General features: G+C 41.7%; 1 protein-coding gene across 7 annotated transcripts in view; it reads right to left on the bottom strand.

The window, feature by feature from the left end:
• Positions 1 to 13,096, bottom strand: part of LOC136578925 (poly(rC)-binding protein 3-like) — a 645,331-nt gene that overhangs the window by 232,308 nt on the left and 399,927 nt on the right. For all 7 annotated transcript variants that reach the window (XM_066579119.1, XM_066579121.1, XM_066579120.1 and 4 more), the window contains exon 7: positions 11,984 to 12,115. In XM_066579119.1, coding sequence (XP_066435216.1) covers positions 11,984 to 12,115 — 132 coding nt within the window. The remainder of the gene's footprint in view (positions 1 to 11,983; positions 12,116 to 13,096) is intronic.

The following is a 13,096-nucleotide window of genomic DNA, read 5'->3' as shown; positions in this document are numbered from 1 at the left end:
CTATCCCTTATCTATCTATCCAAGCTGTCACCGAAAGGACCACAAATCATAAAACTTAGCTTTTATTAATTTCTAAATAATTAAAAGGCGTACTCTTATTTTCTCATATGTGACAAAAGTCACACAGTAATTAAAATCAGTAGGGCTCAAATGATGAGGTAAGTATTGCTTTATCACAATAAGCAATATAGTAGAACCTCTGTTTCTATATTGTTGAGATTCTTTTCTATCTACCAGTCTCCCATCTCCTAATGTCTTTCCTATCCAGGGATGATTGAATGTCTATTGTCAATGACTTACGCCACCAGCACTTGTTAGAGAGTGGTAAAGCACTTGCTGTTAGTGACTTAAGATCAACAGTTGTCACTGATAGTTCTATATCTAGTTGTGCTCATCTGTACATCAATATCACTATCTGTTTCAACACCTCTTATTCTATGTCTAAAGGTAGATCAGACATCTATGGTTGTTCTTATTCTCAAGCTAGAATGATGGTGATAGTCTCTATTTTTTATTTTTTATATTTATATGGGTAGGTTGCATTATGATAGACATACAACCGCCATATAGATTAGTTTTTCAAGGAGAGAATCGGCCCATGGAACCTATCCCTCCATCTCCATCAACGCGTTTCCACAACCTTCTGCTCATTTGACAATCTGACAGCCTGAGAGGCTGGTTATGCTAGGTTAGCTCCATCCTGAGGAAACAACCGTCTCCAAGGTTGTGGAAACGCGTTGATGGAGATGGAGGGATAGGTTCCATGGGCCGATTCTCTCCTTGAAAAACTAATCTATATGGCGGTTGTATGTCTATCATAATGCAACCTACCCATATATATATATAAAAAATAAAAAATAGAGACTATCACCATCATTTTAGCTGGCAGCTGTTAGTCTATCACAACAGACTGCATACATAGAGACAGAGACTATTATCTGAAGGGGCATTGATGAGGTGATAGCCTATAATGAATTTTAGGCTACTACCAAACCATCTGTGTGCATTCAATCCCAGTTCTTTAACCCCAAAGGGATGAATAGCTTATAAATGAAAATTAGGCTGTTCTATTAAATTCAGCCACTATCTCTCTGCACCTTATATATGCTCTCTTTATACTAACTATCTATATAAGTGGCAGAGATACATCTCCTGAACATCGCCTACTTATAAGTATGAGAGATAACATATTTAAAGGACATCATTATCTGGGATAATTTATTTTTAACCTTGATAACCATTAACGGTTTCATTCGGTTGCACTCTTCTCTTGTGTACAACTGCATGAGCCACAGGAAATGAACAGTTTATGTGATGGGTTACAGACATAAGGAAGTGTCATAGAGTATTAAGCGAATATAAGCTTGATACATAGAGCTGAAAGAAAGTGCACTTTGGATTTAACACCTAATGGTGATACATCGAGGTGACTTTTGAAAGAAAAATCAGTCACCTAAACACCGTCCTAAAAGAACATACATTACCTCAGCAATTACTGATGAGCAACCGTTATAAATGATACCTAGAGATAAAAATAAATGCGCTTGTCGGGTACAATAATAAGGACAATGGGTTATTGATCCCAAATAATAAACACCATTGTACCGTGACCTACTTGAGAATAAGAACAACCATAGATGTCTGATCTACCTTTAGACATAGAATAAGAGGTGTTGAAACAGATAGTGATATTGATGTACAGATGAGCACAACTAGATATAGAACTATCAGTGACAACTGTTGATCTTAAGTCACTAACAGCAAGTGCTTTACCACTCTCTAACAAGTGCTGGTGGCGTAAGTCATTGACAATAGACATTCAATCATCCCTGGATAGGAAAGACATTAGGAGATGGGAGAGTGGTAGATAGAAAAGAATCTCAACAATATAGAAACAGAGGTTCTACTATATTGCTTATTGTGATAAAGCAATACTTACCTCATCATTTGAGCCCTACTGATTTTAATTACTGTGTGACTTTTGTCACATATGAGAAAATAAGAGTACGCCTTTTAATTATTTAGAAATTAATAAAAGCTAAGTTTTATGATTTGTGGTCCTTTCGGTGATAGCTTCAATAAAGTTAAAAGGATTTAACTGCTACGGTGATAACCATATCTATCTATCTATCTATCTATCTATCTATCTCTATCTATCTCATATGTATCTATCTCATATCTATCTATCTATCTATCTATCTATCTCATATCTATCTATCTCATATCTATCTATCTATCTATCTCATATCTATCTATCTCATATCTATCTATCTCATATCTATCTATCTATCTATCTATCTATCTATCCCATATCTATTTATCTATCTATCTATATCTATCTCATATCTATCTATCTAGCCCATATCTATCTATCCCATATCCATCTATCTGTCCCATATCTATCTATCCCATATCTATCTATCTCATATCTATCTATCTTATATCTATCTATCTTATATTAATCTCATATCTATCTATCTATATCTATCTCATATCTATCTATCCCATATCTATCTATCCCATATCTATCTATCTCATATCTATCTATCTCATATCTATCTATCTTATATCTATCTATCTCATATCTATCTATCTTATATCTATCTATCTTATATCAATCTCATATCTATCTATCTATCTATCTATCCCATATCTATCTATCTATCCCATATCTATCTATCTCATATCTATCTCATATCTATCTATCTATCTCATATCTATCTCATATCTATCTATCTATCTATCTCATATCTATCTATCTCATATCTATCTATCTCATATCTATCTATCTATCTCATATCTATCTATCTATCTCATATCTATCTATCTATCTATCTATCTATCTCATATCTATCTATCTATCTATCTATCTCATATCTATCTATCTATCTATCTATCTATCTATCTATCTATCTATCTATCTATCTCATATCTATCTATCTATCTCATATCTATCTATCTAGCTCATATCTATCTATCTATCTATCTATCTATCTATCTATCTATCTATCTATCTATCTATCTATCTATCTATCTATCTATCTATCTATCCCATATCTATGTATCCCATATCTATCTATCTATCTATCCCATATCTATCTGTGTTACTTTGCGGGGGTACAATCACATTTTGGGTCACAGAAAAGTGCACTACGAATATGGGAGGGCAGTGATAGGGTCAGAGGTAATAGCATGAGAGGGAATATGTGCAGATATGAATGGTGACTTGAATAACCCTTTCTGGAGGACTTCGTCTAGATAGAGAAGAGGAAGAAAAGACAGAGTCACCAATCAGAGGAGACGCTGACTGTGATCACTTCAGATAAGGACACTCTAATCACTATCACTGTGTAGAGTTGGTAGCGGACTAGTATATGGTGACTGCATTACTTGGCGCTATACCACTGCAGTGTAACATATACTGTATCTTTATTTTTTTATAAGACACAGCACAGTGTAATGTACAGTATAGCATAGTGAAGGGTGCAGCAGTGACCATTACCCCAACCCTGGTTCCAAGCATGTAATCGAAAAGATCTGCGGCACCGCCATGGTATCAGCAAAAATATTTGTATTCACCCAGCGTGACATTTCAGCCTCTCTGCACTGGGGCTCATGGCCTTTGGCTATACCCCTGATTACCACGCCACCTGTGCTGATGGCTCACAGATGGAGTCCTCTTCCTCTGCTAAAACCCTTCGGTGTCCATAAATACTGTGTATATACTGTATATTCAAACTCCCAAAGCACATGACATCTTCTCATGGCTGAGAGAATTCCTCTCAACATTTCACAATTACATTCCACTTAAACAGCAGCAGCCATGTTTTAAGTAGTCATCACACTGAGAACATTTTCAGCTTTGACTTCAGATAAGACTTTCTCGCACAGTATTTTTCTGGTTTTACTTTATTTGGATTCTGATGCCAGTGCTTTCACCTCTTCGACTCCTTTGGACATGTCTCAGAAGAAGAGTCTGGAAAGTAATGCTTCCTCTTGTGCAAGTATTGTAGGCCATGCAATGTCCCTGCTAAACTACTATGCAAATGAGTGATGAAACAATGCCTCTATAGCACCACCTATTGGACACTAGCTACTCCGTGACTAAATAACCAACCCTCATCAAGGCACAGTAAGGTTCTGGTTGGGTTATAGGCCATCAATATGAGTGCAGGGGAGAGCAACATGAGGGTAAAGAAAATCTTAGAGGCCATTCAATGGTCCCTGGGAAAAACTAATTAGTGTTTTTTCCTCAGCGAGTAATGTATGGCCTCCAAGACTCCTTACACCAGGTGTACTCGACTAGGGCACTGCGGCTGTCAGATCAGTTTTCCTTCAAGCTGCATGGCTGAGCATCCGTGCAGCTTGTATAAACTAGTCACGGCACAGGGATAATGTGCGGCCGGCAGGGAGACGAGGTCCCTCTCCTCCTCCTCCGCAGCACCGAAGCTCATGATACACAGCATGCTGCGTGGGAACACGGACCTTAACAACTATGAGAAATGAGATAAATGTGGCCGGGGGAAGGTGATTGCAAGGAAATAGAACCACCATAGAAGGTATGTCATCACCAAATACTTCCCTCCCCTCCTCCTCATCACCGGAATTCACGAACTACAAGTTTCCCTATAATTTGTCCACATAATCCATCATACTTTCATTGCTTTCTGAATTGCAGCCCCTCATTTTACAATTATTTTAGATCCATTAAATGTAATTTATTTTATTCTCATTGTGTATTATGATTTTACACCCCAGTGAATCCCCATCTCCAGCACCCGTGTGAGTAACCTGTACAATCAGTAGCATTTCCGTGCTGGTTGGAAGTAGAAGTCTATACATTAGTTTCTGTGATAAGGTTTTTCATCATCTTATCCTGGTAACAGGATCTTAAGCACCATAATCAGCCTTCAGCCTCATCATCATATTTCAAGCCAATTTCACACACACACACACACACACACTTTCTTTTTTTACATACTATTTTGATACAACTTTCTATTTCTTTGTCACACATCCCACAATTTTGTCTCATAAGGCTGGGGTCTCACAGGGCGGATTTGCCGCGGTAATTCTGTGCGGAATTGCGCTGCGGCAAATCTGCCTGCGGCCGCTAATCCCTCGATTAGCCAGCCATTTGGACTAGATTTGTCAAAAATCTCATCAACACGGGATGGCGAATCCGTCGCCGCAAAGCCAGTAGAAGCTGGCTCTACGGCATGGATTCGCTGGCCACAGCAGGTCTATTTTTTGTGCCGCGAGTTTGAAGTTGCGCTTTCTCCGCAGAAATTTCGTGTTTTTTTTCCTATAAGGAGAGTTCCTGTTTAGTTTCCACTTTGTTTGCTTTCGAGGTTCTGTGGTGCAAACACTTGCCCTGTGTTTACCCCAGGAAATAACCTTTTCCAAGTTTTGCCTCCCATAATGCCCCTTTGACAGACTTGACCAAAAGGAAAGAATCAGTCACGGTTTAGTGGACAAAGCCTTACATATTGATTACCCCAGACTTTGAAAAACAATTTGTATTAAAAACAGATGCATGTGAGCTTGGCTTAGGAGCAGAACTTTTACAAATACGAAATGGTGAAGAACATCCCAAACTATATCGCAGTAGAAACTATATCTCAATGCCTTGCTGTTAAATGGGCACTGGAGGCACTTCGATATTACCTTCCGAGTTGGCCACAGATCATGCCCCACAAGGCTGAAACTCAGTCTCTCTCAGCCTAGGGAAGAAGCAGCTGCTATGGACCTGTGAGAGAACTGCAACTGCAGGTTGGATGAATTGTGTTTGTCTGGTGCCAGATATTAGGCATGCACTATGTTATATAGGTGATACCTCATTTATAGTTGGAGCCGGAGAGGCATAAGCCTTTCTTTATTTCCTTTAACCCCTTAACGACCGGGCCATAGTGTTTTTACGTCCTCCCGAAGTGGGCTTTATTCTCTGAGGACGTAAAAACACGTGTCTAGCAGAGAATAAAGCCCCTCGGGCTCTGGACGTGACAGCTCCATGCTGTCGGTGCCCGGATCCATCAGGGCAGCTGAAATTACTCACCCCCATCCGCTGCACTACTCTGCGCTCCCCTGATGGTCCGGGACCCGAAACCAGCCTTCTGCGCATGCGCGCCAGGCGGCATTACGTCAGCCACATGCGCAGACAGCCCGGCGGCCCGGGAAATTTAAAATCTCCTGGCTCTCGGCTCCTGTAGGTAGCCGGAAGGCAGGAGATGTCAGCGGGGATAACGGCGATCGCGGAAAAGTAAAGAAAAGTGTAAAAAAAGAAAAGTTTCACCTCCCCTCATGGATCTGATCCATGAGGGGAGGTGAAAATACTCACCCCCCTTCCTCCATGACCTCCAGCCGGTCCCGGGATCCACCGCTGGCTTCTGCGAATGCACCGATGTGGCGCGCATGCGCAGAAGGCCGGCGAGCCCGGCAAATTCAAAATCTCCCTGCACCCGGCTGTCACAGATAGCCGAGTGCAGGGAGATATGACTGGGGACCGCTGTATGCGGTTTCCAGTCATATGAACACCGTTATCCATCGGATAACGGTGATCATATAAAGTTAAAAAGAAGAGAAAAAAAAAAAAATTAAAAGTTAAAAAAAGTTTATAAAGTTAAAGTTTCATCTCCCCTTACGGATCGTATCCATAAGGGGGAATAAAATTACATACCCAAGGTCCCCGGATTTGTTCCCTGGTGGGATGTTGATCCGCGGACCTTACCCCAGCTTCGGCGCATGCGCCCGTCAGCATGATGGCGGACGCATGTGCAAAAGTGAAAGATTGCCCAAGAAATTTAAAATCTCCCTGCTCCTGGCTACCAAAGCCTGGAGATGTCATGGGAAGCCGCGGTATGTGGTTACTGGTCACGTGATCGCCGTTATCCAATGCATAATGGCGATCACGTAAAAGTTCTTAAAAAAGTGGAAGTTTCATCTCCCCTCACCGATGCGATCGGTGAGGGGTGATGAAACATCTTCTCGGAGGGTTCCGCATTTGAATCCAGATGCGATTATCCTCCATGGATCCTGCCAGCTACTGGGTATGCCAAAATGGCGGACACATTCGCAGGACCCGGGGAGCCCAGGAAATTTTAAATCTCCTTGCTCCCAGCGACCAGCGGTTGCTGAGTGCTTGGAGTTGTGACCAGTGGCTTCGTTGAGCGGTCCCCGGTCACGTGCTAAAGTAGCGATATAACATTAGGCTGGTCACGCATGAACGGAGAGGAATTACGGGTTCTGCATGCGCTTGATCAGCGGTAATCCATGGATCAATCGCATGCATTGGATTACACAATTCCCCCCAATTAGTGGGTTGGAATTACGTAATCCACTCGTAGAAACAGAACACGGCATGCTATATTTTACCGCGGGTATCCACAACCTAGAGCCCATTGTGCTCTATGACCGCGGATTTACCCGCAGCCCATATGCAAACACATTGTGAACGGGCTGCGGGTACCCGGGTCATCTCTAAGCGACAGCGCGGGAAATATAAACAAACAACGGTGTACTGCGCATGACCGCCTATATGAGTAGGCAGTTATGCGCAGTACATTACATGGCCGTACATAGGGTCACAGCCGGGCTCACAGATGGGATCCGCTGCGGACCTCCGCAAGCGAATTCCCCATACGGCCATGTGAGCCCGGCGTTATTCAGACCGCTACCTGTAATCCGTAATTTACAAGAAGCCCCGGGAACGCTCGCCTTCATGCAGTTCCAGGAGAACCTTGTTGAGCGCCTTCTGTGTGAGACCGCCGCACTGCAGCAAGATTACAAAGCCTCACAGCGCCACTTTTTACACCCCATCCCCGCCGCTGAGGTCACAAAATACCCCCAAAAAAGTGAGAGAGGAGAGGGGATACCCGTTTTCCTTGCCCTATGTGCCAATCCCAACCAGCCTCCGTAATTACCCCCATCTTCGGACATAAAAAGCAGTTTATATTATTACTTTTATCTAATATTTACGGAATGCCAAAAAAAGGGGATGGCGGCGGGGGGGGGGGGGGGGGTATTTTTAGGAAGTCAATTTTTTTTCCGTATAAGTGGGCAATGGGGCCTGGAATTTATTCAGTTGTACCCTAAAATCCAGCGGGCAGTCCCTCCATTACAGGCCTTGCCATGGGTTCTGTAAGTAGACTAGGGCCACAAGGGGTATGTTTCTGAACACGGGACTAACGGGGGTATCCATTTTGGGGTGAACGTCCTAATTCCTATGTACACTGTGCAAAAAAAACTGTTTTTAATTGAAAAAATTGCCAAAAAAATGAAAATCGTAATTTTTTCCTTCTGCTTTGCTTAGATTTATTCAAATACTGTGTGGTCAAAATACGCAGTACACCCCTAGATGAATTCGTTAAGGGGTCTGATTTATAAAATGGGGTCACTTGTGGGGGTTCTTTATCGTTTTGGATGCTCAATGGCTCTACAAGTGGGCAATGGGGCCTGGAATTTATTCCGTTGTACCCTGAAATCCAACGGGTGCTCCTTCCATTATAGGCCTAGCCATGCTTCCTTTAAGTAGATTAGGGCCACAATGGGTATGTCTTTGAACACGGGACAAACAGGGGTATCCATTTTGGGGTGAAAGTCTTCATTCATGTGTGTGCTGTACAAAAAAACTGCTTTTAAAATGACAGAATTATTAAAAAAATGAAAATTGTAATTTATTTCCTTCTGCTTGGCTTAGATTCATTCAAAAACTGTGAAGTCAAAAAAGTCATTGTACCCGTAGCTAAATTCGTTAAGGGGTCTACTTTTCAAAATAGGGTCACTTGTGGGGGTTCGCCATTGTTTTGGTCACTTAAGGGCTCTACAAGTGTGCAATAGGGCCTAAATCTCCTTCAAGCAAAATTTCTGTTCCAAAAGCCACCGATTGCTCCTTTCATTTTGGGCCCCATTGTGCATACAGACGTAATACTAGGGCCACAATGGGTATGTTTCTGAGCACAGGACAAACAGGGGTATTCATTTTGGGGTGCAAGTCTTCATTCATATATGTGCTGTACAAAAAAAACGCTTTTAAAATGACAGAATTACCAAAAAATGAAAATCATAATTTCTTTTCCTTCTGCTTGGCTTAGATTCATTCAAAAACTGTGAAGTCAAAAAAGTCATTGTACCCCTAGATAAATTCGTTAAGGGGTCTACTTTTCAAAATGGGGTCACTTGTGGGGGTTCTCCATCGTTTTGGTCACTCAAGGGCTCTACAAGTGGGCAATGGGGACTAAATCTTCAAGCAAAATTTCTGTTCCGAAAGCCACCGATTGCTCCTTTCATTTTGGGCCCCATTGTGCATACAGACGTAATACTAGGGCCACAATGGGTAGGTTTCTGAGTACGAGACAAACATGCGTATCCATTCTGGGGTGTAAATCCTCATTTTCATGTGTACTATAGAAAAAAGTCCTGTCTTTAAAATAACATATTTGCAAAAATATGAAATTTTAGTTTTTCTCTTCGAAATTGCATTGACTCCTGAAAAAAAACTGTGGGGTTAAAATCCTCCTGACACCCCTCAGTGAATACGTTAAGGGGTGTAGTTTTTAAAATGGGGTCACTTGTGGGGGTATCTATCATTTTGACTCCTATGAGCCTTTCCAATCTTGGCTTGGTGTAGGAAAACAAAGTGTTTCTCAAAATGCCGAAAAGTAATGTTACATTTGTACGTCTCCTAAATGGTTAAAAAAAACCCGAAAGTTTTTCCAATGTGGGCCCAAAATAAAGTAAACGGATGGAAATATATATCTTAGCAAAAATTTCTATATTATGTTTGGACATATTTGAGATATTGCAGTTGGAAATGAGAAAAAAAATGACGATTTTTTTCCACATTTTCCCAATTTTGGCGCTTTTAATAAATAAACACAAATTCTATCGGTCTTTTTTTTCCGCCTAAATGAAGTACAACATGTGGCGAAAAAACAATGTCAGAATCGCTTGGATATGCAAAACCTTTCTGGTATTTTTCCATGTTAAAGTGACACATGTCAGATTTGCAAAATTTGGCCTGGTCATTAAGGCACAAACAGGCTTGGTCACTAAGGGGTTAACTGAAACCCGCAAATTAAACTGTCTGAGGTCAGTTGCACTACAAACTGTCTGAGTGGACCACTGCTGTCTCGCGTGCCTGCTGCTTCATCTACTCCAGGAGACGGCTGTCTCGTTACCTGACCCCTTTACAATGTATATTACTAAAAGAGGCATTTTCATCTGAGACTTTAAGGGCATATCCACCTCTGGGACTCCCATCTATCTCTAGGATGGATTGTATGTCCCTTGGTCCAGCTGAATACAGTGGCCAGCGAAGCACACTCAGCTCTTTTTGTAGGTCTTAAAGGGGTTGTCCCGCGAAAGAAAGTGGGGTTATACACTTCTGTATGGCCATATTAATGCACTTTGTAATATACATCGTGCATTAATTATGAGCCATACAGAAGTTATTCACTTACCTGTTCCGTTGCTAGCGTCCCCGTCTCCATGGTGCCGTCTAATTTCAGCGTCTAATCGCCCGATTAGACGCGCTAGCGCAGTCCGGTCTTCTCCCTGGTGAATGGGGCCGCTCGTGCCGGAGAGCTGGTCCTCGTAGCTCTGCCCCGTCACGTGTGCCGATTCCAGCCAATCAGGAGGCTGGAATCGGCAATGGACCGCACAGAGCCCACGGTGCACCATGGGAGAAGACCCGCGGTGCATCGTGGGTGAAGATCCCGGTGGCCATCTTGCTAAGGTAAGGAAGAAGTCACCGCAGTGCGGGGATTCGGGTAAGTACTAAACGTTTTTTTTTTTAACACATGCATTGGGTTTGTCTCGCGCCAAACAGGGGGGCTATTGAAAAAAAAAAAAACCGTTTCGGCACGGGACAACCCCTTTAACCCCTGTATGCTGCATTCAGCCATGTTGGGAGCAGTGGGGACCAGAACTAAAGATGGGTGCAGATTCTGGAGTTGGGACCCACACCTATCATATTTTCAGTATTTGGTTTATAAAATACTGATGAAAAATACACCAGTGTGAAGGAGTCCTTAGGCTACTCTCAAACATGCATTCAGAAAACACTGCGCGAAACTGCGGCATTTTACCGCAATTTCACATGGCATTTTCGAAAATGTTACAGCATTTGACAGAATTTTTAATGCACCCCATCACTGTAATGGGTAATGAGGTGAGTTAAAAAGACACACAAATGCATCAAAAATGGAGCAGACAGCGCTTGAAAATCACGGTATTAGAAATGCCGCATTCGAGCCCTGGTCTGCAAGGCCCCATTGAAGTCTCTGTGTGAGAATGGCCTTAGTCTGACACTTCCTTATTCTTTAGAGAAAATCTTTCAGCTGTCATAACAGACAGGATTACAATTATACATTAACACCTGATGTCACAGCTCACCTCCTCCCCTCTCTGCACAGGTCACAGAGCAGTCAAAATGAAAAAAGTTTGGTACCGTGTTAGCCAGTAGAGCAAAAGGTGATTGTTCCTAGCAAGAGAAACCAAGTAATCTAGTAGTTATGATACCAGATGTTAGCCATTAAAAGATATCATACCTACAAGATGACTTGGTTTCTCCTGCTGAGAACAGTCACACAGAGCAGTCCTGCTCACAAGGCAATGGGCCGCCTGTAAAGTACAGCTCGAAATGCTGTTAATAGCAGCTCAGGGAAAATGGCCACTCCATAGTCATGTAGAGACAATAGAATAAGAAAAATCGACAATCAGAAAATAAAAACAGATTAGGAAAATTAAATGTGTTTCACAATCTGTTTTTAATTAGTAGAAAAAACTCTAAGTGATAGATTCCCTTTAAGAACTGCATGCAAACCAGCATTCCAGTGTAAACTACCGCTTTGGTAATGGTCTTGTGGCAGTAGAAGTCTCAGGGAACATAATATTCACGGAATCTGCAGGGTCTTTTGTATCTGCATTTGTATTATCATGTGCAGGGAGTTAAAATTTTCAAAAAAGTATATTAAATTCTTCTTACCTCTCTGATTTCTTTTATTTTTGACCCTCCCTTCCCTATAAGAGATCCGCATTGACTTGCAGGGACAACAAGTCGTAAGGTTACAGGTGGTTTGCTCGTAACTGTGCTATTTGTCATGGAAGCATTGATATCCTGCAATGACAATAAACATACTAATTCAGTTGACCTATGCAGAAATTAACAAAATTGAAAATGTAATGTGCAACTTTAATAGTACTTCACAATGGAGCTGGAGAATATGATAATCTGGTTGTTTAACACCAGAAGCAGAAGACCTAAGTAGGCAGAGCTAATACATAATGAGATCTATCTGGTTAAAGAAAAGAGTACCATACTTGACAGATGTAATAAAGTCAGTCATTGGAGGAGATATTCATTTTAAGGCTACAGAAAGTTCACACCTCGTCCTGTGGAGATGGTGATTTTTTTTTTATATTCTTTTGAAAAACGCAACTTTTTATGCAGCAAATACCGTGCTTTATCTATGTACTTTGTATTTGTTTCTAAAAGGGCACTTTTTTGCCTTTTTAATGCTTTAGTGCTTTATGTGTTTTTAAGGTGGTCACTAACAGGCCTTAGGCTAAACCACTGTAAAAGCATGGTGGTCGAGTCTAAGGTTGGCATGGATGTCCTGTGCCAAGAAAAATCGGGGCTCGACTGTCTACTAGCAGCCAGGCTCCTGCTCTAATAACCAATTGCAGAGAAGCCTCTGATCCCAGCTGTCTAACCGCTTAAATGCCAAGTTCAATTGCAATTGTGCCATGTAAGAGGTTGACAAGATGTGGTAACCCCTGTCACCCATCGTGAAGTATCATGGGCTTCCATAGCAGTCAGAGAGCTGATCTAGGTCTGGCATACAATCCAGCCTATCAGACCCTGCCTCCGCAGGACATCTGTCAAAATATACTACACTGTATTACAGAAGGAAAGGAAAATCAGAGGAACAAGAGACACCGATCACAAACTAACATGCTTTTACACAAATGCCCAGAACTGGGAAACAAACAATGAGAATTGGAGTTCCTAACACAAGAAGAGAAATATAATGTCATCGGCATCACAGAAACTTGGTGGAATAATACACACGATTGGATACAAGGCTTGAAGGATACA

The sequence above is a fragment of the Eleutherodactylus coqui genome, chromosome 9 (assembly GCF_035609145.1).
Source record: "Eleutherodactylus coqui strain aEleCoq1 chromosome 9, aEleCoq1.hap1, whole genome shotgun sequence".
In the NCBI taxonomy this organism is placed as follows: domain Eukaryota; kingdom Metazoa; phylum Chordata; class Amphibia; order Anura; family Eleutherodactylidae; genus Eleutherodactylus; species Eleutherodactylus coqui.
The sequence above is the reverse complement of the archived record's forward strand: the minus strand, read 5'-3'. Positions and strand labels throughout refer to the sequence as shown.